At 37.3% G+C, this 26,128-nt stretch overlaps 1 protein-coding gene across 3 annotated transcripts in view; it reads right to left on the bottom strand.

Annotated features, from left to right (window-relative positions):
• Window positions 1–26,128, bottom strand: part of LOC134138276 (neurexin-1) — a 463,858-nt gene that overhangs the window by 211,673 nt on the left and 226,057 nt on the right. For all 3 annotated transcript variants that reach the window (XM_062571701.1, XM_062571700.1, XM_062571702.1), the window contains one exon: window positions 2,159–2,340. In XM_062571701.1, the coding sequence (XP_062427685.1) occupies window positions 2,159–2,340 (182 nt within the window). The remainder of the gene's footprint in view (window positions 1–2,158; window positions 2,341–26,128) is intronic.

The following is a 26,128-nucleotide window of genomic DNA, read 5'->3' as shown; positions in this document are numbered from 1 at the left end:
TTAATACAGAAGCTTCCAGTTACTGAAAGAAAATTAAACTTCATTCCAATAAAATCATTTTTCCATTATAGCATATAAATGGGCCTCTCCATTTCTATGTTCTTCTTCATTTTTATAACCATGATGTTTCAAAATATCATGCTGAGCTAAAACAGACCTCAGGTAAAATTCTCAGATGTGCCTACAGTTCCACTGAATTTAGTAAGATGTATGTTCTTAGATAACATGAGCACTTTGAAAATACTGCCTTCCAACTTCCTTTTGAATATTATCCTTACCTGAAATAGATTCTGGGAAATTATATCCCAGCAGTTTTCCAAGCTTTATCTAACATTGACCACCCTTAAAAAATTCTTTTCAAATTTGTTAGGATATCAGATCAATCCCTTTTTATCTCCACTCTAGAGAAATGATAAAGAGAAGAAAGTTTCAGAAGGTCAGACTTTACTTCCAGTGAAATTTCTGCAAAGTTATCATGGATTTTTCTCTGAACTAGAGAGGGCTTCCTGAAGGTTGCTAAAGCCTCTTGCAAAGACAGGAGGAGGAGGCCTAGATCACCTCATGGAACATGATGCTAACAGGCCTTTTCCTGCTTCACAGAAGCTTCATAAGACTGGTAAAAGATAATATATGAATTTCCTCATCATTATTAAATCGGTAGTTTATGATGACAGAAAATTCTCAATTATTCTTTTACTTTTACCATCTGTTACTACAGCATGGATGTAAGCTATTCTGGGAAAAAACACCACTTATGACCTGGTAATTATTTTTGCACTTTGATCTCCAACTCATAATCAATGATCACAGTCTGTTTCATTTTAAAATGGAAAAAAAACAAGGCTCAACAGAAGATTGCACGAATATTGCTTTGATAAACTTCATATATATTAAATCTACAAGAAAAGTATACTTTAAAGTACTACTGTACTACTGAAAAAGATAACAGTGTGAGAAGAAAGCAATAGTGCACTCCACAGCGGGTGGACCTGCCCTCAGGTTGCCAAGAAACAGGCACCTGATGACTAGGCACCTGATGTGAGGCATGGCTTTGGCAAAGCAATTTTTTAAATTCTCTTCAGCAACCCAAAACTTGCCTTGAAAAATGAGAACTTTCAGCTTTTTTGGCATCTGGAAGAAGTTGCTTGGTTCACATTTTTAAATTAGGATTGTACTATGCCATGCATGTCAATGTAAGAGAAGGGTATAGACAACCTTTAAATTCCATTTAAGGCCTTCTTTCTTTATTTACTTAAGTCAGGAAAAAAAAAAAAAAAAAAAAAAGAATCATGTTGGTCTACAATGCAAGACTGCCTTTACAGAAATAAGGAACCCGGGAAGATTGAATGCCATAATTCCCTCTATTTAGTAGTGCTGCTCCTTATGATTTGAAAATGATCACTGCAGAATACTTTCTGAGGGTAAAAGTGTAATTGGTTATAGATCAATAAGTAATTTCTTTCAAGAGGAACTATTCTCGTTCTGAAAACAGCAAGATTTTAAAATCAAAAACAAGCTAATACATTAACAAAGTTGAGATTAATCTAAACAACAAAATTTTATACTGCCCTAGTTAAGTTTATCTTAACTGACTGTTTATTTATGTTGCCATAAAAAATCCAGGTACTTCCGATTCTGATTGCTAGTTATTTGCTTTAGGTAGCTGAAATTACTTTTTTGGACTTCCCAGCATGACACCCTTACTTTCTGCCTAAGATTTACCATCACACAGCAATGGTGAAAACACAGGATAACTTCCAGTGTTAAGAAAGAGCACAGTCAATTGTGGTATACTGCAATTCCCCCAACAGGTTTCAGATTAAATCCTCCAGAATTAATGCACCTTCCTCTGACATTGCTAAATCCCATTTTATGTAATTAGATTGCAGTAAACTGTTATATCTGTACAGGTACTACAATGTGATTTTTAATTGAAAAGCCATATAAGGCAGCTTTGTATAAAGTAAGAACCATTTTGATAATGTGTGAAATCCTGTAGAGTATTGTATGCTACAGGCCATTATCATCTAATTCACTCTTAACCCTAAAAGGTTAATTAACAAACTGCTGTACTTAGATTAAAACCAAAAACAAACGCCACTAATACAAGAACAATCAAGACATAAAGAAATAACATGCACTTGTTAAAAATACTTACGATATGCAGCTCTAAATAATCTCCGAGCCCAGTAGAACTGTCCACTCGTACCAACACGGCCTCTTTTTGAACAGTACTAAACCCTATGGCCAGTCTGTCCGCACGAGTGCTTGGCCGATCATTAGGAGGCCACGTGTAAGTGATCTGTCCACCACCTTTGCTAAATATATATGTTGTTCCCGCTGTAAAAAAGAAATAAAGAGAATTAGTTCCTTGTATCAGTGTAAACACATATGGAAAATACGTGCTCTACAAAAATCAAGCTATTCTCTTGTAACACATTATTCAAAAAACAAAACAAGGCTATATTTCAACATGAAGGGGCCTGTAGTTCTCAAAATTTTGCAGTAAGATAAATATTAGTACTTTTTATGTAGTGCAATCAACACAATATAATTTAATTGCATGTACAGCTACTTAAAACACCATGGCTCTGATTCGGAAATACATATGCTTGAAGTTAAGAACATGCATCTGTGATGTGCTGAACAGGGATGAATTGAGCCCAGTGCTTTCCGAACGAGGTCTACATGGAGAAGAAATCACGTAATTCCAGTAATCCCATGATCAACAATAAATGCAGCTCCACATATCAACTTGGTTTATGCAATGAAAATGCCACGCACCACATGATACATCATCATGCCCAGCAAAGTAAGGTCTTATCCAATGCATTCAAGTAAGACTTTTACAGATCTCAGGTTTATCAGCTTGTTGCAGACAGAGGTAACACATGAAAGGGTAGAAACATGCTTTACTGTGGAAAACATGCCAGGACAAAAAGATACCAATCTACTATCTAAATAAGCAATGGCTTTTTTTGCCATTAATGCCAATGTGTAAGTTACAAGGGTGGAAATCTTTGCATATTATTTCCAGAGTGCACTTACAAAATCTATAATCTATTTTAAACAAGCATTGTAATCTCAGACCACCAACACTCAGGTACTGAACTTCATCACCAACTGCTACCAGTATATTTCCTAAGAACTAAAATAGCAGCACACCCATTTAGAACTTGTATCCTAACAACAGCATGAAGCATGCAAAGTGAGCATTTCATCATTCATTTATAAGGTCACTATAGGCTGTACACTTCTCTTCTGTAAAGAGAGGTAAAAGCTTAGGAAGAGAGGTTAGAGCATGATAAAAATAGATGTAACAGCTAGTTATACTAGCTGTTCTAGATTGTCCCACCTTGTGGATACTCATAGATTTATTACATTTAACTCAGATTATTTCAGCAGATACTCTCACTACATACTTTCCATGTCCACACAAGGACTAAGCACAATGCAGCATACAAAAAGCTGTCATTTTCTTACTTTCTTACAAGACTGACCGACAATTTTGTGAGCATACAAAAGGGTTGAAAACCCCATAGAGATGTAGATTTTTAAAGCTGAAAACAAGAAGTGTTGTATAGTTGCATCACTCCTTCAGTCTCCATCTGTGTCAGAATCTTACCCTACTGTGGAGAGAGATTGCTTTGTGTCTCTCTCAAACTAAAAATATTATTGATCTTTTTGAAAAGATACCCTTTATTTATTTCTAATTTCATTTTTCTGTATGGAATTACCTACCTACTCACTCACGCTTTTCCAGTACCATCATTTTTTAATATTTTGTGCACTGTGTGTAGAACTTAAAACTGTAAAACTCATTTTAAATCAACAGTCTTGTGCAACTGCGCTGTGCTTCAAATAAATCCCTTGGCTTTGCTTTCCTTCTGGTAAAATATCAACCTGCATGTGTGGTAGAAAGACTTGTCAACTTTCTTTAGCAAAGACAAACACAGCAACAGATCTGATATCTACAGTTCTCCTCACACTCCCAGAGAAATCAGAGTTTATCATCATTATAAGGATTTGTACAAGTATAGTGACAGCAGGGGCTGTGCCGTACAGAGGGTTGTTTATGGATATGGGCAAAGGTTGGCTGGCTGTGGGCTCTATATGACAAAAAGCTATCCTCCCTCTCTCCCCTCCCTGTTTTTCCATACACAGTCCTGTGAAATGTGCAATAGTTTGGTGCACGCTATTAAGCAAGGATGGCTGAATCTCCAGGGCTAGGGCGCTGCAGCGCAAAGACACGGTGGACAGGTAGTATCACTCCCGATGGTCAAAACTGGAGCCAGTTGTGGAGTGACAGACTTTGGATACTGACACATTAATCTCCCCAGGAAAAGGATTTACTCTGTGTTGCTGAAAAACTGAGAGCTTGACCCAAAGCTCATTCAAATTAGTGACAGTCTTTTCGCTGACTTCATAAAATATCGTGTCAGGCCATGAACGAGGTTCTTGTAAGTAACAAAAACGGGAAGGCTAAGAAAAACAACTCTGTACGCTTCAATGTCACACATGATACTGTTAAAACAGCGCATAAGATTTAAGTGGGAGGGCATAATTCTCCTTTTCTTGGTTGTAACAGATGTGTTTACAGAATAAAGAAGACAAAGAAAGAGCCTGCCAAGCGATGGAGAGTCATATTGAATATAATGACCCAAAAATAAGTCTCCAGATCTGAATAACGACAGACTCTGTTGATATTCTCATTCAAAGGTAACCTTGGTCAGTTTTTAGCTATGTACTGCCCATCAAATAAACGGAGGAAGAGCAATTCATCGCGTACTACTGCTGCACTAATGCCAAGGTCAATGTGAGTAGAGTTGGATAAATCTTGCTGCAGATCCTAACTACTCAGAATCAACATTAAAATTGTCTTTTATACAAAATAACGTGTAGTTTATGTTTTTTATATCAAAGCTTTCCCTTCTTCATAACTCTCTATTTTGTAGCTCTTCATACTAGCTGAGTGTCTGATAACAGGCTAATTAATCTGTGTTGACGAATACAGATCTGCCTTTGTCTAAGCTACACAGTGAGTCACGTTCTTTGAATTTCCTGTATTAATTATGAAAAAATGGGTCGGAAGCCATTTGAGAATAGGTCCTCTAGTGTTTATATTTCAAGAAAGACAAATATAATAATGTAAAATTTATTACTTTGGGATTGATCTCAGCTTACAGCCCAACCTCCCATTAACTATTAAACGGTAGAAACTTAGCGATTTTTCAGAACCACCCTGCTTACCATCAGCTTCAGATCTGTTAAGAAACAACAGAGGAAACCTATTTCACTCGCTCCACAAAGGCTTTTATGCTCTCTGACAAACCTGATGTCTCTGCCATCCTTTCAGAACATTGCCATTAAAAACCAGCCACCTTCCTTTCCTTTTCTAGCTTATGGCACTGTGTTGTTTGGGATTTATCATCTTAAGAGAACAGAAAGCAGCAGAATTAGCATGTCAAGCATAGCAATGCCATCAGCACAGCATTTCTAAGTGGGCAAGTTTGTAACAAGCCAGTTCTATCTCTCAGCTGCAGAATTAACTGCACAGTTCTTTATGTGTCCATGCATCTACACAATGTTTAGAAAAAACGCCCATACAGCTCTCTGAAATTCTTGGCCATGAAAGAATGATTCCTACTGTAACAAACTGCCAGTGGTCAAAATATAGTAATGGTTTTTAATGGCCTGGGTCTCTCAAGCCCTACTTGTTTGCAAAATTCATCTTTATGAAATAGCTTATTAATTTCAGTACAGCCTGGAAGCAACTCAAGGACATCAGCTTACCTATACAGTACTGAAGAGATGAATATTTTATTTAGTGCCTATTTACTATATCTATTATTGTGCATCACTGCAAAGCTTTTCAATATTTATTGCTCTGAAGTTAAATCTGATGGAGTTCAACAGTTTGCTCAAATCAAGCAACAAACCCATAGCTTTCTACCTTCCTCATATTCATCCCAATTTTGTCTTCACGATGTATTACACTGAAGAGTAATGTACATAATTCCATTTTCCCATATAGCACCAGTAACAATGTTTATCTTCAATACGAAAATGGCAGCTTTCAATTGCTGAGCAACAGAAAGTGACGGTTTTATTGAGCTCTGGAGCCCAATGAACTATGATTCCACCAGATATTGCTGGAAACTTAATGACTGAACCTTTTAAATTTCAACAATGGGCACTCTAATTGCCCTTTCATAGATACTAAAACTATCTTTAACTATTATAAAAATATGAAGGGTAAACATTATTGGTTATAACAAGAAATGATCCAATAACCTAATTTTCCTCCTTCTCTATGTTACCAGTACTTTACTTCATTTTGGGATAGAACGTGAACCCTCTTATTCCCACAGATAAGAAATTACTTGTCTTGATAAACCCACTGAATTCAGTGAGTCTATTTGTGCAGGTTACTGTTAATTAGCAAGAGTGAAGAGTTCACAGTATAAATCTATATATGCACATATACAACATCTGTATGAAAGCATTTTAATCACACTGTGCTCATGGTACCACATAAACCTCCATTTAATAATTTTTTTATACTTTCACCTTCATATTTTCATCCTGCACACAACTGACATTTCAGAAAAAATGCACAAAATTTTCCATATGTAGATTTGTACACATTTTCTGATGTAAGTACAGAAAAGAATGTTTGAAGTCTGAAAGATGACCTTGCTGGGGGGGGGGGGGGAAGGATAAGGGGGTGTTTAAAAATTAACAGTTTGGTAGATTAAAAAACAACCCTTTAGTATGTTTCTTCTTAGACTCTGATTTAAGTGTTATTAATTATTTACACAGAACAGAAAACACATGCCACAGAGCTGAGATGAGAAGGGAATGGCCATTAAGGTTAACCATGGGAAGAAGATGGGAAGGGCTGCCGAAAGAATTATTTCAAACTGAAGATTGTACACAACTGAACACTTCCCAATGACATCCTGGTACATTCTCTCCCCCTAACCTGGGCAGCAGCAAGAATACAGACTGTAACTGGTTCACTGTAACAATTACACCAAGCTTTTCCAAGTACAATTTGCTTAAAAACAGGATAGGTTTATGGGATGTGCAAGGAGAAGTTTCTCAAAGGGACCATTGCCTGTAGCCCTCCAAAAACCTTGGATGATTTTTGGGCGGGGGAAGCTGTTGTGCTTTCTTTCTATTTTTATTAAAAAAAAAAAAAAAAAAAAAAAAAAAAAAAAAAAAAGACTGTGTACTGCTAGTGTGGATAAGAACAGAGAAATGCTGTCTTCTTCTCAGGCAGGTTTCCTCTTAGGCTTCTGAATGGTGGGGTCTTGGATGATGGGGTCCAGCACTGATAAAGCCTGTTGCTGCTGGGGCTGGTTATGAATAGCTCCACTAATGATGTCTTGCTACTTCAGATAAAGATACTGATGAAAATAAAGACAACTGAAAATCTCACTCTCCTATCTTCAGCCTTCCGTGGGACCGACATTTCACTATGCCAGAGTTAAGTTCTAAAATTCCATTTTTCTGTAAACCTGTAGGTCTGAGGCCACATCATGTTTACAATGACTGCTGCAAGCTGAACTTCCAATATTGTCTATGATACTACTGAGGCACCTGTAGTCTCCGGATATGTTAATACTGCACCAGTTGTAATCTAGAATTTCACAGCATGAGACGTGACTTAAAAGTTATGGTCAAGAAGCTAGTTTTACCCAGACAGTAACCGTATGAATTAGCTCAATCACTAGCCACATCAATTCATCAAAATGAGTCAAGAAAGCCGCATCACCAACATATACAAGATGCTGAAACAGAAGAGCCATCAGTTCATTGCTGCTGTCAGCTGCCTCTTCCAGTTTGTCTAGTCAATGCCAGTATTAAAACGGTAGAGACAAGACACAGCCTTCTACCCTTGATAAAGAGAAACCATGATATGTAACTACCATTAATTCAAATGCAGCTTTACATTATATTATAGATTTGTTCTACTCAAACCACTCCAGAGACTCTTACCAGATCCCATCTTTCAATACATCAAATCCAAGTTTGATAGAGATCTATATAAAAGTGCTGTGCATGGTTTATTATATTCAGCTATCTTTCCCAAGAGCTGTCTCAAGGTAAAGGTATGGGTAATTACAGAACAACACAGTCTGAAGTCAAGTCGAGCATCCTGGCCTTTGGAATGACATTTACTGCAGATTCAAGGCAGTAACAAAGAAGCAAAGTCTTTACCTCGGATCACTAAAGTTCCTATAGGGAGCTTAACCAGCTCAGCACCATGTCCTTCCCTTTCTCCCTCCCAACCAACCAACTGAACACAAACAAGAAAAAAGAAATAAAATAAAATAAAAAAAAAAACTCCTTTCTTACTCCTGCTTTCCTCCAGTCTACGGCTACAGTATTAGAAGAGTATTATGGTCTGGAAAATCCTTTGTAGATGACACAATAGCATTCTCACCCGCATACAATGACCCCGTGGTCTTCCCACAATTTGACTTTCTGATAACAGACTCTTGACTGAAAGGAGTGCTCCACATGACATTGGCCATCGGCTTTACTAACAAAAATGCATCTTCACCTTTGCCTTCAGGCACTTGGACTGAAGCGTGGACTGATTCAAATTAAAACTCTTATTTGAGTCAAGGCATCAAAAGGTTTTCCACTCCACACTGCCAGAGGCCACTGAAGCATTAAGGACTGAAATCTCAATTCCTTTATCACCGCATCAGGGACTGGCATTATATTAAGTCATCAGCACTGATTATTGCCAAGTTGGTTCTAGGGCCTCAGCCTTCAAACATCAAACAAATTAGTGAGGAGACATTTCAGCATGGCTGCAGCGTGGACGGGGACGGAAAGAGATTACAAATGGAGACCTTGAATTTCCTGAGAAATTAGAGGAATGCTTCGACATTAAATAAGTCATGTCATAGCTCTCTCAGCCCAAATACATGTCAGTAATGGAAGAGAGAAATGCTTTGTCCATGCAAGAAAAATGTCAAAACTTATTTAAGACCCTCTAAACATTAAAGCTGCTATACAAACCTTCCTTGTTTGTACCTTTGTTGTTTATATCTTGTCATTTATATTGTACACTGCAAGTCATAATGAAGTGGGAGAAAATTTACCCCACTGCAGTTCCAATCGCTGTTGGAATTTTAGTTTCTCAATTTCAAATGTGAAATCCTATTTTCATTGCATTTTTCTATGGAGAAGAAGCTTACGCAGCTGCACCACACTTCTACTGTCCTTGCTCATCCTCCAATAATTTTTCAATCCAATAGCCAGGTTCAGCCAAATTTGGGGGAGAAGGAGGTAGAAATTTCAAATGTAATTAACTCTTAGTAGTTGAATGAAAATCAGTGACTGGGTAAAGGAGAAATCTGCAGAGCTCACCCACCGTACCTTCTGTATGGCAACAACCTGTAGGGCATTTGACAGCTCTATATTGGTGGGGTGGGCAAAACACTCAGTATGCTATGTTAGCTGAATAGCTGTGCCACTCACATAGCATGTCATCAAGAGCACTGGGAGGAGGAGAGGACAAAAGCTGCAGTTATTGCAAGGAGAGATGGTAACATTTGAGAAACAAGGCACTATTTCACAAGAAATCGGGATTTGCTAGTTTTGCTGCTCTTGGAACAACTTGTTCCTATACAAAGGCAAAATATGTCATGTGTGTATCATATCTGTAATGAGGATATATAGCTGTATTGCTTTCAACAGGGTTACTTAGAACTAAATATAATAGATTTATAAAGAACTAAAACTGGTGAGTAAGGATAACACAGAAGATGTATATATCCATACAGAATTAACCAACTAACATCCGTATTACAAGTTAGCTTCATTCATACCATCACAAATAACATAAATGGTTAAAACCAATGTTTCAAAGGAAAAAAAAAGATTTTTAAATTGGAATAAGATTCTAATATCTTTACTCAAATCAAGTAGCATTTTATGCCTTGAATGACCCCATTGATTTAGATTGCATCACTTAACGAGAGTAAAGTACTACTCAGTTTGAGTAGGTATATCAAACTAAGAACTTTCAATGGTGTTTAAAGTGAATATAATTTTGAAAGAACTTTGGCTAAGCAATAGCTATCTGAAAAGACTGCTAAAATAATGTAGAAATTGGAGTATCTGCTCATCTGACTTATTAACAAAACATGAGTCAATTTAGAAAATGCCCATAGAATTGGTAATATTTAGGCAATGATTCTGTAAAATTACTGTGATCATCTTTCAAATATCCACAATAAAAAGTTCTGAGTTTGTTTTAGTCTCATTATCATATTCATTTACCCCAAAGCTATGACTTCCTTTATGAAAGGATACAGGCTTTTTAAAGTAAATCTGACATAGACTGGTAAAGGACCATTATTGCTCATCTCCAGCATCTCTTAGTTCAAAAATTTTTACTTGCTGCCTATTACCTAATACTTTTTAAGCATGGATAGTGGTTCAAAATGAATTTAGAACATTTCTGTATGAACTGTAAGCCAAGCAATTCCCCATTATTGCCTTGCACCTTTATGTAATTTGGATGGTTAGAAAATGATATATTTCTGAAATTAAAGACTGCTTTAAATGTCATACTGCAGCCAACATGAAACCTTTTAATCCATTATAACTCTACTAAAGGTAACAAGGATACAATATGTCTGACTCTGAAAGCTTGCCAAAAATTCAGATGGAAATTAAAAGTCAAATGTCTATCAATAAGGGAAGGTTTTATTCCTCCTACAGCTTTGCCAACATACAGTTAAATTTCTTGAATGGTCTAGAGAAGTGGGAACTACTTTGTGGGGAAACACATACGAGAAATCCATGAGATGAAAAATATTTTAGCATACATGCAGTATAAAGGCATTATCAGACTAAAGAATGAAACTAGTAAACTAAAAAATCCTTGAAGACAACAGGAATGTTCTGGTCCCCATATTCCTTACATTAGGAAATGTCCAGGCCTTATATTGCAACTTAACTACTCTTACGGTAAATTCTATTAAAATAAACGGTACTTGCGTTTGTGGGATGACAGGACTGCATAGTCCATTGATTTGCTTCTTATGGCTTAATAGTTGTGCCAACATGCAAAAAGAACGTAGTTAAGGGATTGGTTAGCTAAAGGGATTTGTAACAGAATGCAAAAAGTGGAACTTCAGCTCAAGTACTACCCAGATTGACAGAGACCAAATGTTGTCACCATCTGCTGGTGGCCTATGTGAAACCATTCAGTCCAGGGACCTTTCAAACTCAACAGATACCTGGCAAAAGTTAGAAGTTTTGCAAGCCAACTAACTTGAGCTGATGGCATTTCCAAGTTTGCTGACTAGACTGGGAGGCCTGTAAGTTGAAAACAAACTGTTTATGCACCAGAATCTGAACAGATCTTACACAAAAGTAACTTGGCACAGATGTTCACATACACCACAAGTCACTAGCAGAAAACCTGAAATTCACTTTGAGGTTGCTTTCTCTATATATAGATCCATCAAAAGGGATGGCTTTTCAGAGGAATAGTAACAATAAAAAACAAATATACCATTATTTCACACAAAAGAGTGTCTCAAGCAATGTTCTTATTCAAAAATCAACAGCAGTATCCTAATTTTCAGAAGCATCATGGCATTTCTGGCAATCTTGAAAACTGACCCCCCAATTTTAGTCCTTAACAGGGGTTTAGGTGCTTACATGAAGATACAAACATTTGAAAAGGCCAGCCTTAAGCCATTTTATCATGTAGTGTATTTCCAGGCTAGAGGCTTTATTACTTTATGTTTTGCTTGAAATGCATTCTTATTGGCTTCCTTACCAATACTCCAGCTACACTTCCTCGCATTCAGTTAGTTATTTTTAAATGGCATTTATATTATCATACTTGGTAAATTGTGCATAATTTACTCCAGAGAAATCCTAAAATACTGGGAGAACTCTCAAAAGCAGTAAAAACTTGTCTTATAAGAAACACATAACACACATTGAAAATAAAATTGCTAACTAAAAGCCTGTTAAATTCACTGAAAAAATGATACAAGTACAGCAAGAATGTCAGATGATAGGTAAAGACAAGATGATACTGTTATCTGCAATAGAAATATGCTACTAGGAAGGTTGCAACTTGCAAGGTTTGTGGGAACGGAGCCGCTAGTGAAAACTGAAAATTGTATTATGGACAATGTGCAATGATGTTTGATATTTTTCTTTGTAAAGCTGGTGAAGAGTAAAATGTACAACAACATACATGATCTCCTTTAAATAATTATTAGTAATTAGCAGATAAAATGGTGTTGCGGTATGACTGGCAAGGCCATTTCTGAACCTTTTCAAGTAGATATACAAAGGTTGTATCTGAAGAAAAACTGCAAGAGCGTAGTTTCTTAGTTATGTTGCATCCTGAAATGCAAAAATAGCAATCATTCTTCTTCTAACAAAAATGAAATGATAGATACTAAATCTCTAAACAAACATAGCTTAAGCCTCTGTGAAGCACATGGATCCACCACTGCAGCAGTGGTTCAGTTGCTACAGGAGTCTCAGTGGCAGGGGTAAGCACTGATGAGCCAGCTATGTATTAACTACAGCCTTGTAGAGTTGTCTTTCTCACTACAAGCATAAGCAAGCTCCAAATTTCACGATCCATTTGATACACAGAGTAATAATTGATAAATGACCCAAATACAAAAGCAATACTAGTCTTCATCAATACTACACACATTCAAACTTTGGAAAAGTATCATATAAAGAGGGAGTGTGAGGTAAAAGTATCTGGTTGGATCAAAAGCAAACCCAGAAACAAGAATCATCAAGCAGCTTCAAACGATACTCTACCTGGAAAGACTTCCTGGTCATTATCTCAGAGATTGATTTTGGGGCATCCATGCTTATTTGTGTTACCAAATTTGCACATAAAACAAACAGCACAAACAAATAGGGACAAGTAGATCCAGTAGTATTTGTATCTTAACAGTGATTAGACCACTAGAATAAAAGCTAACAGGCCAGCCAGGCAGGGCCAATTCACTTCTTTTCTACTTCTTTCTGTCCTACTACATAATAGATTTCCAATTGTGGTCTGCCACAAAAAAAGCTACATGTCTTGCCATTATGATAATTGCTATCATTCTTCTTTGGAAAGTCCTTATGCTGTTGTTGTAAGCAACAATTCACTACCAGCTTCAGAAAAAAAGGAGCTGTAGTGAAAAATAAGCATCTTATGCACTGTTTGTTTTATGTAGTTGAGTAATTAGGGAGCATGGCTCAACTGCTGACTCCCATAACAGTGTTTGGAAAGAACCTGACACAAAAGCTCTGAGGTGTAAGCTATTCATTCATCTCAATGGGGACTAACTCAAGTGTCAACTATGATATTTCACATGCCAGCACTACCAGCTATGACTCAGTTCATCTGTGGACACATGAAAAGTGAGTAGTTACCAAACTCTGGAGACTAATCTAGTCTAATTAGGACATTGATTTTGTGCTTGCCTTCACTTCCAATGCTCTGGCTGGAGGAAATTATGACTGCTTCTATTTTGTAGAAATGGAGATCAGTCTTCAATCATTTGAGAAGACTTACTTTAACAAAACAGTTTATAGTAACATATAAAAAGATGCTAAGAAAACTATTAGTAATAATACTGTTAGCAATATTAATAATAAAGCACATGGAACTCGGAAAATTATTATGTGCAGAAATGTGCTCAGAAATAGCCCACTTTTCAATAACCATTTGTCTAAGCTTGAAAACCACCACAAAATAAATCAAAAAAAAAATCCATAATCCAATAAAGAAAGGTAGAAATGAATGACTCCAATACATTAAAAAGATCTTTTTTGAAATCAGCTGAGGTATATTAATACACAAGTCTTGAGGATTCTTGCACTACTATATTTCTTTCACAGATGCACATAAAGCTTCTGTTTCTGTAGAAGTTTCTACATCTCACACAAAAAGTAAATCAATTGAAGATGCCCAAAGACTAAAAAAGTAGTTGTATATCATTTGACTTGAAATTTATTAAATTAAATTTTACAGCTCATACGGGAAAGAAAGCTCTCTGTCTGTCTTATAAATGTTCATCTAATAAACATCAATCAGAAATTAAGAATCATTATTTAAATCTAGAAGGCTTTGTTCATCTCCTGTTCAGCTCTCAAAGGACAGTCTATATTCCTTGCTCACACTGGCTGAGTCTCAGTAAGATGGCTATTAAATGAGAGGCTGGCTTTGTGATGACTTTGCTAGCATTTATAGTAACAATGCAACCTGAAAGCTGCAGTTAAACAAGACAGTAGTATTTCTGGAATACCCTGCTGCTCTAAAGTGTGCTGCGAATATTAACATATTCCAGTAAATTAGTTTGCACTCATTTTCATAAGCAATTACTTACTGTTTAGATGCTGCTGATATTAAATTGGCAAGCAATTTGCAAGAATTAATACATAGCATAAAAAGCTTTCTGACATTCTAACAGTACAAAAAGACAAATGTTTCTAGAAACACAGTCCCTTATATACAGATGTCTCTCTCTCTATAAAAATTCTGTGTGTCTCTTCCTAGCTGGTATCCTTTCTTCAGTAGCAAGTGGATAGTGACCAGAGGCTCAAACAAACTCTTTATAGACCGTGTTTTGACACTGTGGAGCAAATCATAAATACCTCAGGCCAAATGCAACAGCATCATCTCATTCACACAGAAAGAAAAACTATTTTCACGCTCATTTTTGAAAATAATAGTTTAGAAAATACAAGAAAATACATCAATTTGAAGTTCAGTTCTTTGCTCTCAAAGCTATTATTTGGGCCTGGTATAATCCTGTCAGATGGCAAGGGTAAATTAACACCCTTGTCCTCAAGATGCAAGCAGGGTCAGCACCAGCTAGCTCTATGGAGAAGCTGTCCAACTGAAGGCAACAACAACAACCTCAGCCTACTTCTTTTCTGCCCGAGCAAGCAGCAGTTCCAAACAAAATAACTGCAGTTACCTCAAAGTAAAAACCAAAGTGAGAGAAGAACAAGGCCTCCTCCTGTGAAGCACATTCAGCACATTTTAAAGCTAACTTCCTAACATACCTCCTAATGAAGTGTCCTGCTTCGCTACAAAAAAGGTGCAGAAGATGTAGCACGAGCCAAAAATAAGCCCAAGAGCCTTGCAGGGAGGCTGGAACAAGGAGAGCAGGGAGGCGAGAACAAGGGGAGAGCAGGGGGAGCAGGGAGGTGCAAACAAGTGGAGACCAAGGGGAGCATGGAGGTGAGACCAAGGGGAGATCAAAGGGAGTAATTTGCCTCCTCACTTGAACAGGTTAAACAAAAGGTTTACCTTTTGGTCCATGGGTCCCCTCCGAGAAAGCCAGCATGCCTTTTCGGCCTCTGGTTCCCCGTTCTCCATGTGCCCCCGTGCCGGTGCAGAGCCAGCAGTGAGGCCCTGCACTTCCAACTATATGCCTGCATATTGTGTCTACCTGCCTGCTTGTGCAAGAATGCCTTAAATGCAACCCTGGACTTTAACAGGGGCTTTGGGAGTCCAGTATACCATAAACAAACCACAGTAGTTTAAGTAATTCCCAGAATACATTTCTAAAAATATAATTCGTGATCTCAGGTCTCAATCTCTTAAACTCTAGGTTTCAGTCTGGAACCAATTACTATAGCTGTCTTCTATCTCATAAAATACACAAGACTGCAATAGAAACCCTAATGCACCCTTAACTCTAGGAGTGCAATGGTCCCTGCCTGCCATGCTCGATTATGCACTATTCTATTACGTATTATTGGGTTGAAAACATCTTAGATAAAAATAGTCATCAAAAATATATATATATTAAAAAAATCATTTAATCAGTCCTTAAACATCTTTTACCCTTTTCAAAGCCAAAGCACTTTCTGCACCTTTTTTATTACTGCCTTTCAAAAACATACATTTTTATATTATTGGTTTTTTTTAATTGAACCTTCCAGTTAGTCTTATGAACTTAACCTGCACAAATTTCAGAGCTCAACATGGTGTGTGGCTTTGTCTCTGAAACGATGTATTGAAGTTCTCATGTGATTAACCAGCCCAGTTCTTTTTGTTCTTATTGACCTTGAACACTAAAACCATTTAGCAACTGTTTGTAATGAGACTACTTAGGATAAAGCAATACACTGCTACAAGTAAGGCCTGAGTCACTCTGTATTTCCCTTGTCATCAATACTTCATCAATTCTTTCTTCCAACCCTAATCTGCAAGAGTTTTGATGATTTTTTTGGTTTCTAAAGATGTGGCAAGAACGGCGAGCAGCTCTCACAGCCACAGGCCAGTTTTCCCTCTAAAGAAACAAACAACCTTATAACTGATGCTCAGCATCCATGTCCTTAAGCTCTACTAAGTCCTTGTACATTGAGGAAGCAGGAATGGAGGCTTCAAATTACCTTCTGGTAAATAAAAGATGATGTCTAGCTGCATTCAAGGAAAAAAAATATATTGTCATGAATCCCAGAAGAGCAGCTCCTACATTTTCTGGAGAAATCCAAGTTCACCTACTTTCATCAGAAACTTGGCTGTGTATAAAATTTAGCAGCTGGATTGTTATACCTGAGCCGTAATGGAAAAGAAAAACATGTGGCTATTTCTTTAAAAAGTAATTGCTATTAACTGCTATTAAACACCATTGATTTTTGTAGACTCAATCTTGACTTCTTTAAATGCATGTTATGCAGACTCTTATTAGTGATTAAAATGGTCATTAATGTAAATTTCATGATCAGGAATCTTTCTGAGAGTTTCCTAATCTTACAAAATCAAAATCTGAAGGAATCTGAACTTTCACTAACAAAAAGTATATTTTTAGACCTAATAACTGTGATGAAAATTTGCGTATGTGACTCCAAAACACCCTAAAGGCTCCTTAAGTATGAAGGAGGAACTCATAATTATGTTCTGAAGCCACTGCTAATAATGAGGTATTTTTAGGATCATAACAGTTTGCTTGTTAACATCTCACAATTATGAACAATTGTCCTGAGAGTTTTCTGTAGGGAAGTAACAGTACAACTAATGCAAAGCTCACTCCTGATTCTCTGCCACTGCACGAGATCCTACTGGGACACTTTTTTAACCTTCTTAACTTTTGTGTAATTTAACTCCACAAAAATCTACAGAATGGAAACTCCAGTCACAGATCTGACATGAGTTTAGAGGAAAACAGAGGGTATACACAAGCCATGAATAAGGGACAGGTAAAGAAAAAGCTTTGAATTATAGTCATATAGCATCTCTTGAACAGTAACGCCAACAGACCTGTACCCAAAGCATGCAAAAATTCACAAGAGAGCATGAGATTTACTTTCCTTCCCAAGACAGAACAGTCAAACAATAAAATGTGACACAGACATTCAAATTATTCTTTGAGAGCCTTTAGGCTTATGCAAACAGGTAGCATGTCTCAAAAAGATGTTGGATTTAGAGAACCACTCTTGCTCTAATTATGCTGGTGAGTAGAAAAGTCTGCTTTTGTAATATGTTAGCTCAATCTGATAAATTTAACATAATTGTAAAGCACAATTAAGTCATGAGCAAATATTCTGAAGGCATGTCAAACAACCCCAGATTTCCCTCCTAGTCCAAATCATGGATTATGTTACCCCAAGTATGCTATCACCTCTTCCCTAGGGCAGCGTTCATGTCCAAGAGACCCTGCGGTACAGCGCTTCAGGAAGCAGATGCAGCTGGATTAGTCGCTCCTTCTCTCCCAGCAGAGCTCTGATTGCCCTGAGAGCAGTAGATTTGCATCGTTGCCAAACCCACTCACCAGCCATAGAGTGCCCCTCTCCTAGCATCACTGCTATGACATTCTCAAATATTTTCTGCTCAAGGGATTAAACTCATCATATAAGACAACAGTAAAGAAAGAGTGAAAGTGATAAAGGCTCAGGCAAACAGACCCCAGGATGTACTGTGGTCATGCAGACCCAACTGACTGTCAGCTAATTAGAGCTGTTACCACTATGAAGGTCATGTTAAATGGTACTAAGCATACCCTGTACTTACACTGATATTTCTGTTAATGCTCATCAAAGTAATTCCTGTTTTAAAAGGGATGATTACTCAGTACCATTATCAGTCTCAGCCTCAATATATTATACTGTCACTAATACACTGAAAGCTCAACTTCAGAAATAGATTCATTATCTCAAGTTCAGAGTCAGTATGAGCTGTGTACACTCCATAGAAAATACAGTTTTTGCAGGGAAAAAAATACCATGTTTGAGCAAGACACTCTGCCCCTAAGTCTTCCCTCTACCATGTTCCAACTTAGGCAGCAGATCTGGATCCCACATCAATAACTCAGTTTATTAATTCTGGGCAGCACATAGTAAATTGCTTTCTGTAGCAACCTGTATTGATGGAAGAGAACAATTGAGGAACCTTCTTCTTCTTTAAAGAAGATACTTCAGGTGTCACATCAGGTATAACAATCAATGGTTCCCTTGCTTCTTTCAATATCTTTCCATGGTGGCAGACATAAGAGATCATTTTACAAAGAAAGAAGCCAAATTGGTATGTTTACCCTGCACTCTTCTATGCAATAGTCTGTATAGGAATAAAGTGCTATTCCTTCTGAAAAGATCCTCAGAACTGTTGTAGCTTAGGATTTTTTACTGCAACATATTTCATTTATTTATTTACACTCCAGACACATAATAAAAGAACATGTAGCCTGACCTTTGGACAACTGTCAGAAAGCACAACTCAGCAACTATAACAACTGGCATTACCTTCCTATGTATATACAACAGCTAACAACCACACACAAAAAGAGTGAAAAAAGGTACCCTGACACCTATGTAGAAAAGGGGAGTTGGCCAGGTAACACAGCCATTTCTCAAAGCACCTTCAGATATATGCTTTGTGGATGCTTTCAGACTACCCTGGACCAAATAGCCAAATCCCAGAACCGTTCCCAGCTATACCCTGCTGCCAGCAGCTCGCAGTTTTGCCAAAGGGGTCTCCACCCTGCTATAGGCGTCAGCAACTTCCAAGCTTGCCTGCATGCAAAAGCATGCGGCAAAATGAAGCAAAACTCTTGGCTATGGCCAGTGAGTCTCACACTGCAAAGAAACAGTGTGACATATGCACGGAGCCAGCACAAAGTCACTCTGTCCGTTCAGATACTCTGAAACCTTCCTGTAGCTCTTCCTCCATCTTCCCAGACTCCATACTGGACCACGTATCATCTACCTCTCTGCAGGCATCATGAACACCATATGATGTTCTCCTCTATTATTTGCATCAAGTGTGCACAGCTGGGTGTGCACAGACCTGGTAAGAAGGATTTTGAGGTTATGATTCCATTTACAGGGCCCTCAAACTCTGCAGTCTTTACCCAATGCACCATCTGAAACCTGCATGACATGTTCATAACACACTCCTTGCTGCAAATGGGCTACACATTATACACCAAAGTTTTTTGTTTCCAACGATTTCCAGTGTTCCACAGAGAGATCCGTGACAGCCCACGTTCAAGCTGATCAAAAGCATATAGTTCAGTAATGTACATGCTGGAACACAAAAGTTATAACTGGATATCAAAAAAAAAAATGGGGGGGAGGGAAACATGACTACTGTTAATTTCCTATCAGTAATCCTACATTTCAAGTGAAATACAAGTAACAAATATAAGTTATGTGCTCTCAAAGGAGCAGAAATAGGCATCAACATATTTCCTCGTCCCTTTCTACAGTGCATCAATAGTGCCTTGGTTTTAATGGACAAGTATATAATGCAATATGCTATGCCACTCATACAGGATTGTTTTTACACTCCTCTAACACCACTGTTGGCACCAGAGCAACTGAACTGCAAAGATTCTAGATTAGCCTTTGAACATAAGACTCTGACATTTCTAATTTTCTGAATTACACAGGTAGCTTTATTTTCCATTTAATTTTTCCTTTTTAATAAACTCACTGCTATAGGACCTCTACTCAATGTTCTTCCTTAAAAAATATGGGACAGAATACAGTCCATTAAGACATTTATTAGTATTATTTGGATTTTACAACATGATAGCTTAATCTGTCCTTTGCCTAAAGTAAACACTTTTAAAAGAAAGTCCATAGGGAAAGTAAAACTGAAGCATTTTTGAAAGTAGTGAATATTAATCAGATATATAGATAGATAGTTATATAGTTAGTAGTAGTATAGTTAGTTACAGATAGACTATATAGTTATTATTTTTGTAACTTAGAATCTTTAAGCATTAGTTCAGTAAATACAATTTGTTTGTAAGCATTTTTTTTCCTTTCCCTTTAGTTTGTAAACAGGCAACAGATGACAGTAAGCACACTGCTAATCAATATCATCCTCCAACCATATCTGTCTTGTATTTGCAGCACCTCATTTGTACCTAATCTAAATCATCACTTCAACAACAGAAAGACAGAAGATAAATATTTGAGGAGGAGTAAGGTGGCAAATAAGACTTGCTGCAAGAGGAGTAAGGTAGTAAATAAGACCTGCTGCAAGAAGTCTGGAACAAATGCCCAATGGGACAGAATAACAGATGGGGAAAAAAATGCTGGGAATAAATAAATAAATAAACTAAACAAAAATGACTTGAATAATAAAAGTGAATTGTTTATTGCCCCTGACTTCAAAGAAGCCAGGATGTCGCTTGAGACACCTTTCCATTGAACATAACACTATTCAAGTTAATGACAACTATTTTGAAAGGAGAATTGAGCTCTGTGTTTGCTAAATGTGAGAATGCCCTGTGTTGGAAAGCGTACATGAGGAACCATGGAAAACAGCAGCTAACTCCAGGCATCCAAGCTGTACGTCCCATTTAGGATCACAAGTTTCCTAAGTGTCCAAATGAAGACATTTCTCTCTCCATAGAGGCTTACTGAGAGCATCTAAATTTGGAATCCAAATCTCTCCAGCAAATATACAAGGGACTCCAAAGCCCTGAATTAGATCCATATTTTAGAGCTCCAAAGTTAAGTCACTGTGAATATTTTCAAGGTATCCATAGACCTAATGCTACTGTCCTGGAATAAACAGCAAAACTACCATGAGAAAACACGATGTTTTAACTGCACAATCTTACATATTCCTGTTAAAACAGTTTAAACTGCACAGAGTCAATTAGGAATCAAATGTCCACCTGAATGTTAAGAAGGCCTAATAAGTCACGATTTTTTTTTTAATAGTAGGGATGAAACATTTTCACTACCAGCAGTTAGTGCCCAATTTGAGTGTATCACTGAACTACCTTGCTCTTTGCAGCTGTATAAGCAATCCAAGAGCAGTGATGAATGACTGCAGATGAGTGGGTACATTAAGCCTACGCAGCCAGTGCCTTCTGAGTTGCTGCTATTGTATGTATCTACTATAAACAGAAAAGAAAAATCAAGAAGAGACCCTCTGGGAGAAACAAAAATCAAGACAGAAATGGAGAGAGAGAGGGAATGTGGATTATGCTGTATCAGTGTGTGTGTATCACAAAGAGAATGAAAGGCAAATCCCGTACAACCTGAAAATAGAAGAGGGGACATTCAGACCTGAAGGTATTGCTTGGAATAGCATGCAAAGCAAAGTTAATTACTGTGAGGTTCAATAGTATTAAGAAAGAGTATTTCAAAGGCTAGAAAGATACACTGGTAACTATCCATGGGGTATTACGGGATATGAACATTGAACAAAGCATATAGAGAGTGAATTCTGAATTATTAAATAAACCTTAAAAGAAAATTAACACCTGACTAAATTATCCAAATGGTATAGGCGGAGGGCAAGAACTGGAAGGCATGGAAGGTAAAGGAGGAAAGAAGGGGAAAAATAAAGAGGTAAGCTTGCTAGCTAGATGATAGATAGAAGAGGAAAAAAATAAAAACATCATAGAAACTGTATCTATGGCAACACTGAGATTGAAATTAGTAGACATTCTTTCTGCATTTGAAGTCTGAGGGTTGTAAGAAAATCAAGTCAAGTTGCCAGCTATTCTTCTGTGGTCTGCATCAGAGAAAACATATCAGGAGACAGAAAAGAGAATATTAATCAGGTCAGAAGAAGGAAAATAGAACACACTTCTTGCTTTCCTAATGTACTTCACTTTTTAGTTCTTGTTTTCTAGATTAAAGATGAGTAAATTTTTCAATAATATTCTTTTTTTTTCCCTAAGAAATGCAGGTCTGTCTGTATTTCAGTGAATCGATTTCATTTTAAAGAATAAATGTAGAATAAGTTATTTTACTTGATTGCCTTTCTTACAAAATAAATATCAACATTTTTATTTGCACACTGTTAAATTTGGACTTTATATGCACTCCAAAAACCTATTAGCTATGTATATTCAATGCCTAATATATTTTAAAAACACTTATAAAATACTATAATATTTCCCACTTAAGTCTTTTATTTCTCTAATGTATTGCACAGATCATATTCCTGGTCGTCACTAACTCGCTATCGTTCCTGTTCAAAAAGCAAAGCTTGATTTTTCATTGCTTTGTCCTTTGTTTAGTCATTTATACATGAGCAAGTGGGTGTTAAATGCTGGGAGATGTGTCATACTATGTTACCCTGCTCCTAACATCTACATAACGGGAAAGACACTGGATATTTAACCTCACCACTTCTGTTTTACCAATTAGACCGCAATTTCAAGACTTATTTGTTAGACTGTTTAATCAAATGAACATAGTTGGAAGCTGATTGTCAAGTGTATATATTAATAGAAGTAGTATATAATGGGATTTTCAGTGTGCTACCAGTTTTTAAAAAAATCAGGTGGGCCTGAAACAGAAAAGGCCAAAACTGTCTGTGAACTGAGAATGTAAATAACATAATTTGAGATCAAAAGAAGTATTTTCATTGCCTAAGCTTAAAAATTTAATCTGTATTTTAAGCATTAGTGCTAATTAAAAATGCTTCTGAAATAAGTTCTGTTAAATGTCTGTTTAAATTTTAAGATGAAATATTTCTTCACTCAAAGTATTTAGTATTCCTAAAAAACTTCTCGAGATGCTGCACATAAAAAGAAAATATGGTAAAACTGTACTGTGAGAAACTCTCACATCAACACTGAGGCAGTAATTCCAAATGCTAATCTTTAAGCTCTGCCTGTTATTTTAACTGAAGAACCTCTTCAAAAATATACATAAACAGTAAATTCCACAATAGGGAAGTCTTTAGTACTTTATGAGCATAAACTGAAAACCAGCAGAGACACAGATCATGTGATCTTACGCCTACCAAAGGAAAAAAGTGAAATACTTGGGAATACAAGGACAGTCAGGATGAACTTTACGACAATGTGCTAAAAGGCAAAAAAAAATAAATAATAATAATAATACAGAGAATTCAGAAAAAATAATACCCTAAATTAAGTTTGGGGGATAGAGAGCATACCCTCCCTAAGAAGACACTGCCAGTACTGTCTTCCTGACATAGGACAGAGGAAGGCTTTCCTTAAGAAACCACGGAGCTCACCGGTGTTGAGAAACTCCGGTCCTATGGCAATAGTCTTGCCCGTACAGACCACCAGCCTATGCGTTACGGGCATCTTTCTACCAGAGACCGAGCAGAGTTTACAGTGACTGCGAACGCTTTGAGAGGCACTATTAAAACAACATCCCACACCTCCTCGCTGGCGAGGACTTGCCTAGAAGGCAGGTTTCACTCGCGCCGCGCGGGGCCGCCGGCTGCCGGCCGCGGGGACCCGCGTGGGCAGAAGAAGCCGTGTCCCCGCTCAGCCAGCCGCCCTCCCTCGTTCCCGGATCTGCAGAGGCAGCTTCTGGGGCACACCACCAGGTCGGGGGGGACGCACCGCTTTACAGCGCCTGTGCTCCGTGCGGATCTGAGTCATCGGCGTGTTTATGATTGGACTATGACTAATGTGTTCGACTGCTCTTGTTAAACACAAATCCTGAAAAAATATCATTCAAATAGAGTATTGCACATCATTTTCCCATAACCATATACAGCAGCTGTTTCAGAATAGTACTATAGAGAGAATTTGAGCAGTTTGTATTCATATCACGCTATGGAGGACATTTGTATAACTGAAGAAGCTGTCTCTCCAAGTGTGCCCTTACACAGATTTGTTGTGCTGTGTTTATGCAACAATTGGTGCAAAGATGCACAGCACAATGAGTGGCTTAAAACTTCTGCTTCTAACCTCAATATATTATCAAAAGCTGAGTGGCATTTCAGACATCTCTTTTCACAAGCTCCTATTGCAGCAGTAAGGGCCATTCTGTGTCTTTCTCATGCTCACACTGATGAACCATTATTCATGCAACTAATCCTACTGTGATAAAACTGAAGTACAACAATAAATACAGGGCAATAAATTGAAATCAGTATTTCAAGTATTTTTCTATGTGTTTATAGTTTTTCAGGGAATACGAATGAGCAATTTATTGTTCACACATTTGTTCACACAAGGGATCTCTTCTGCACTCACATCACTTGCAAAGTTTAAAAGGAGTTGCATTCTAAAAGACTTCAAGTCACACATATTGAACACTCTTTCTTCTAAAATCAATACACTGCCAATGAGTTGGTTCACAAAATGACTTCTATCATCTGACTAAAAGGCTCCGCTATGTGGAAGAACCAAACACCAATAAGTAGTTTCAGAAATGAACTAGGACTCATTTGCAGCATCTCCAGGTAGCAGGAAACCAATCTGGCTTTGACCTAGTTTGCATATAAATGGCATTAACTTTAGAGCATGATTTTTTTTTTCTTTTGTTGTTAAATATAGAGTTATTCCAGGCAGCAGACAGAAGAATCAAGAGATTGGGATGGGAGGCACCTACGAACTTGAAAAGTAGGGATCCTCTTATTCTAATCTGCAAGTACCATCTCCCTGCTGCTTCTGTATGGGGTAAGATTATACCTGGAATATTAAAAGAAATACACAAACAGATTGCAAAGCATCAGCCTGACTAGCTGGATCATGGACTGTAATGGCACTGAAGAGCTGCCATGGCCTAGTCACTGATCCCTCATTTAAGAAGGATTTACATGACTAGTCAAAGGCTGAAAAGGTTGTTATAGTCTATCAAATCATGGTTCCAGGAGCCAGAAACAGCTCCTGTGAAGATCCTCCTGGTATTGGAGTATATAATGGTTTTTATCAAATCAGTGTACAGAATAAGATACTAATTGACCAATGAACTATAAAGGTAAATACTATGTCTACCTGAATACTCTGTGTCCTATAGTACAGATAATTAAATTCATTGCTGCATTGCTTTTTAAGTAGGAAATGACAGTATGACGATCTATGGGGTTTTTAGATAAAAGACAGAAACAGCCTTTTAAGAAGCAGCTGAAACACATCAGGCCCTGCAGAAGCAGAAATGCAAATTTTAAGATATGCTTTATTAAATCGTTGCAAAGAGGAACTTCAGCTCACTTTGGTAGAAGGATGAATCTCAAGCTACAGCCTGTAACTCTTCAGTTACAAGAGCCTTTTGACCTTAAAGAGCACTTTGTTCTTGATCTAGTGGCACAATTCCACCATTTTTAATAACATTTATACTAACTTAAATGAAAATGGAGTTTGTTCCCCCTGCACAGGACCAATGTGAGGTTTAAGCTTTTTTTCTGAGCACTAGAAGCTTTTTAAAGAAATACTATTTTTAAAGAAATACTATATGGACTAACTTCACCCCAATTTAATTCATATGTAGAAATACTAGGTAAAATTCTATCTTTCTGGCTCACATGTATGATAAAATTGAGGCAAATGTGGCAGATGCATTACAGCACCTTGCACTGTCACCTCCCAGTCTTTTTGGATGTGAGTTGCAAAGCAAACACTGTTAAGTCAGTTAAATCAGACCAGCGTTGTACTATTGACTGAGGCAATACATCGTCATTGTGTCAAAACAGTAACAGGGAACAGAAGAGCTTCGCTCCATTTAATACTGCCAAGCGCAATCACCCGAATGACTGATAACAAATCCGGATAACTGACAATCAATGTAATTTTTCTATTTCAACCACCTTAAAAATAGACCTTCAACTTCTAAAATGTTCATCTTGATGGTTTTTGGACAAGCTGTTGCTAAGACCATTTATCCTGAACCTGCCCACATGGTACTTTTCTCTCTTCTTGGTGTTGAC

Source organism: Rhea pennata, chromosome 3 (genome assembly GCF_028389875.1).
Source record: "Rhea pennata isolate bPtePen1 chromosome 3, bPtePen1.pri, whole genome shotgun sequence".
Classification (NCBI taxonomy): Eukaryota; Metazoa; Chordata; class Aves; order Rheiformes; family Rheidae; genus Rhea; species Rhea pennata.
This window is presented reverse-complemented; position numbering and strand designations above follow the sequence as displayed.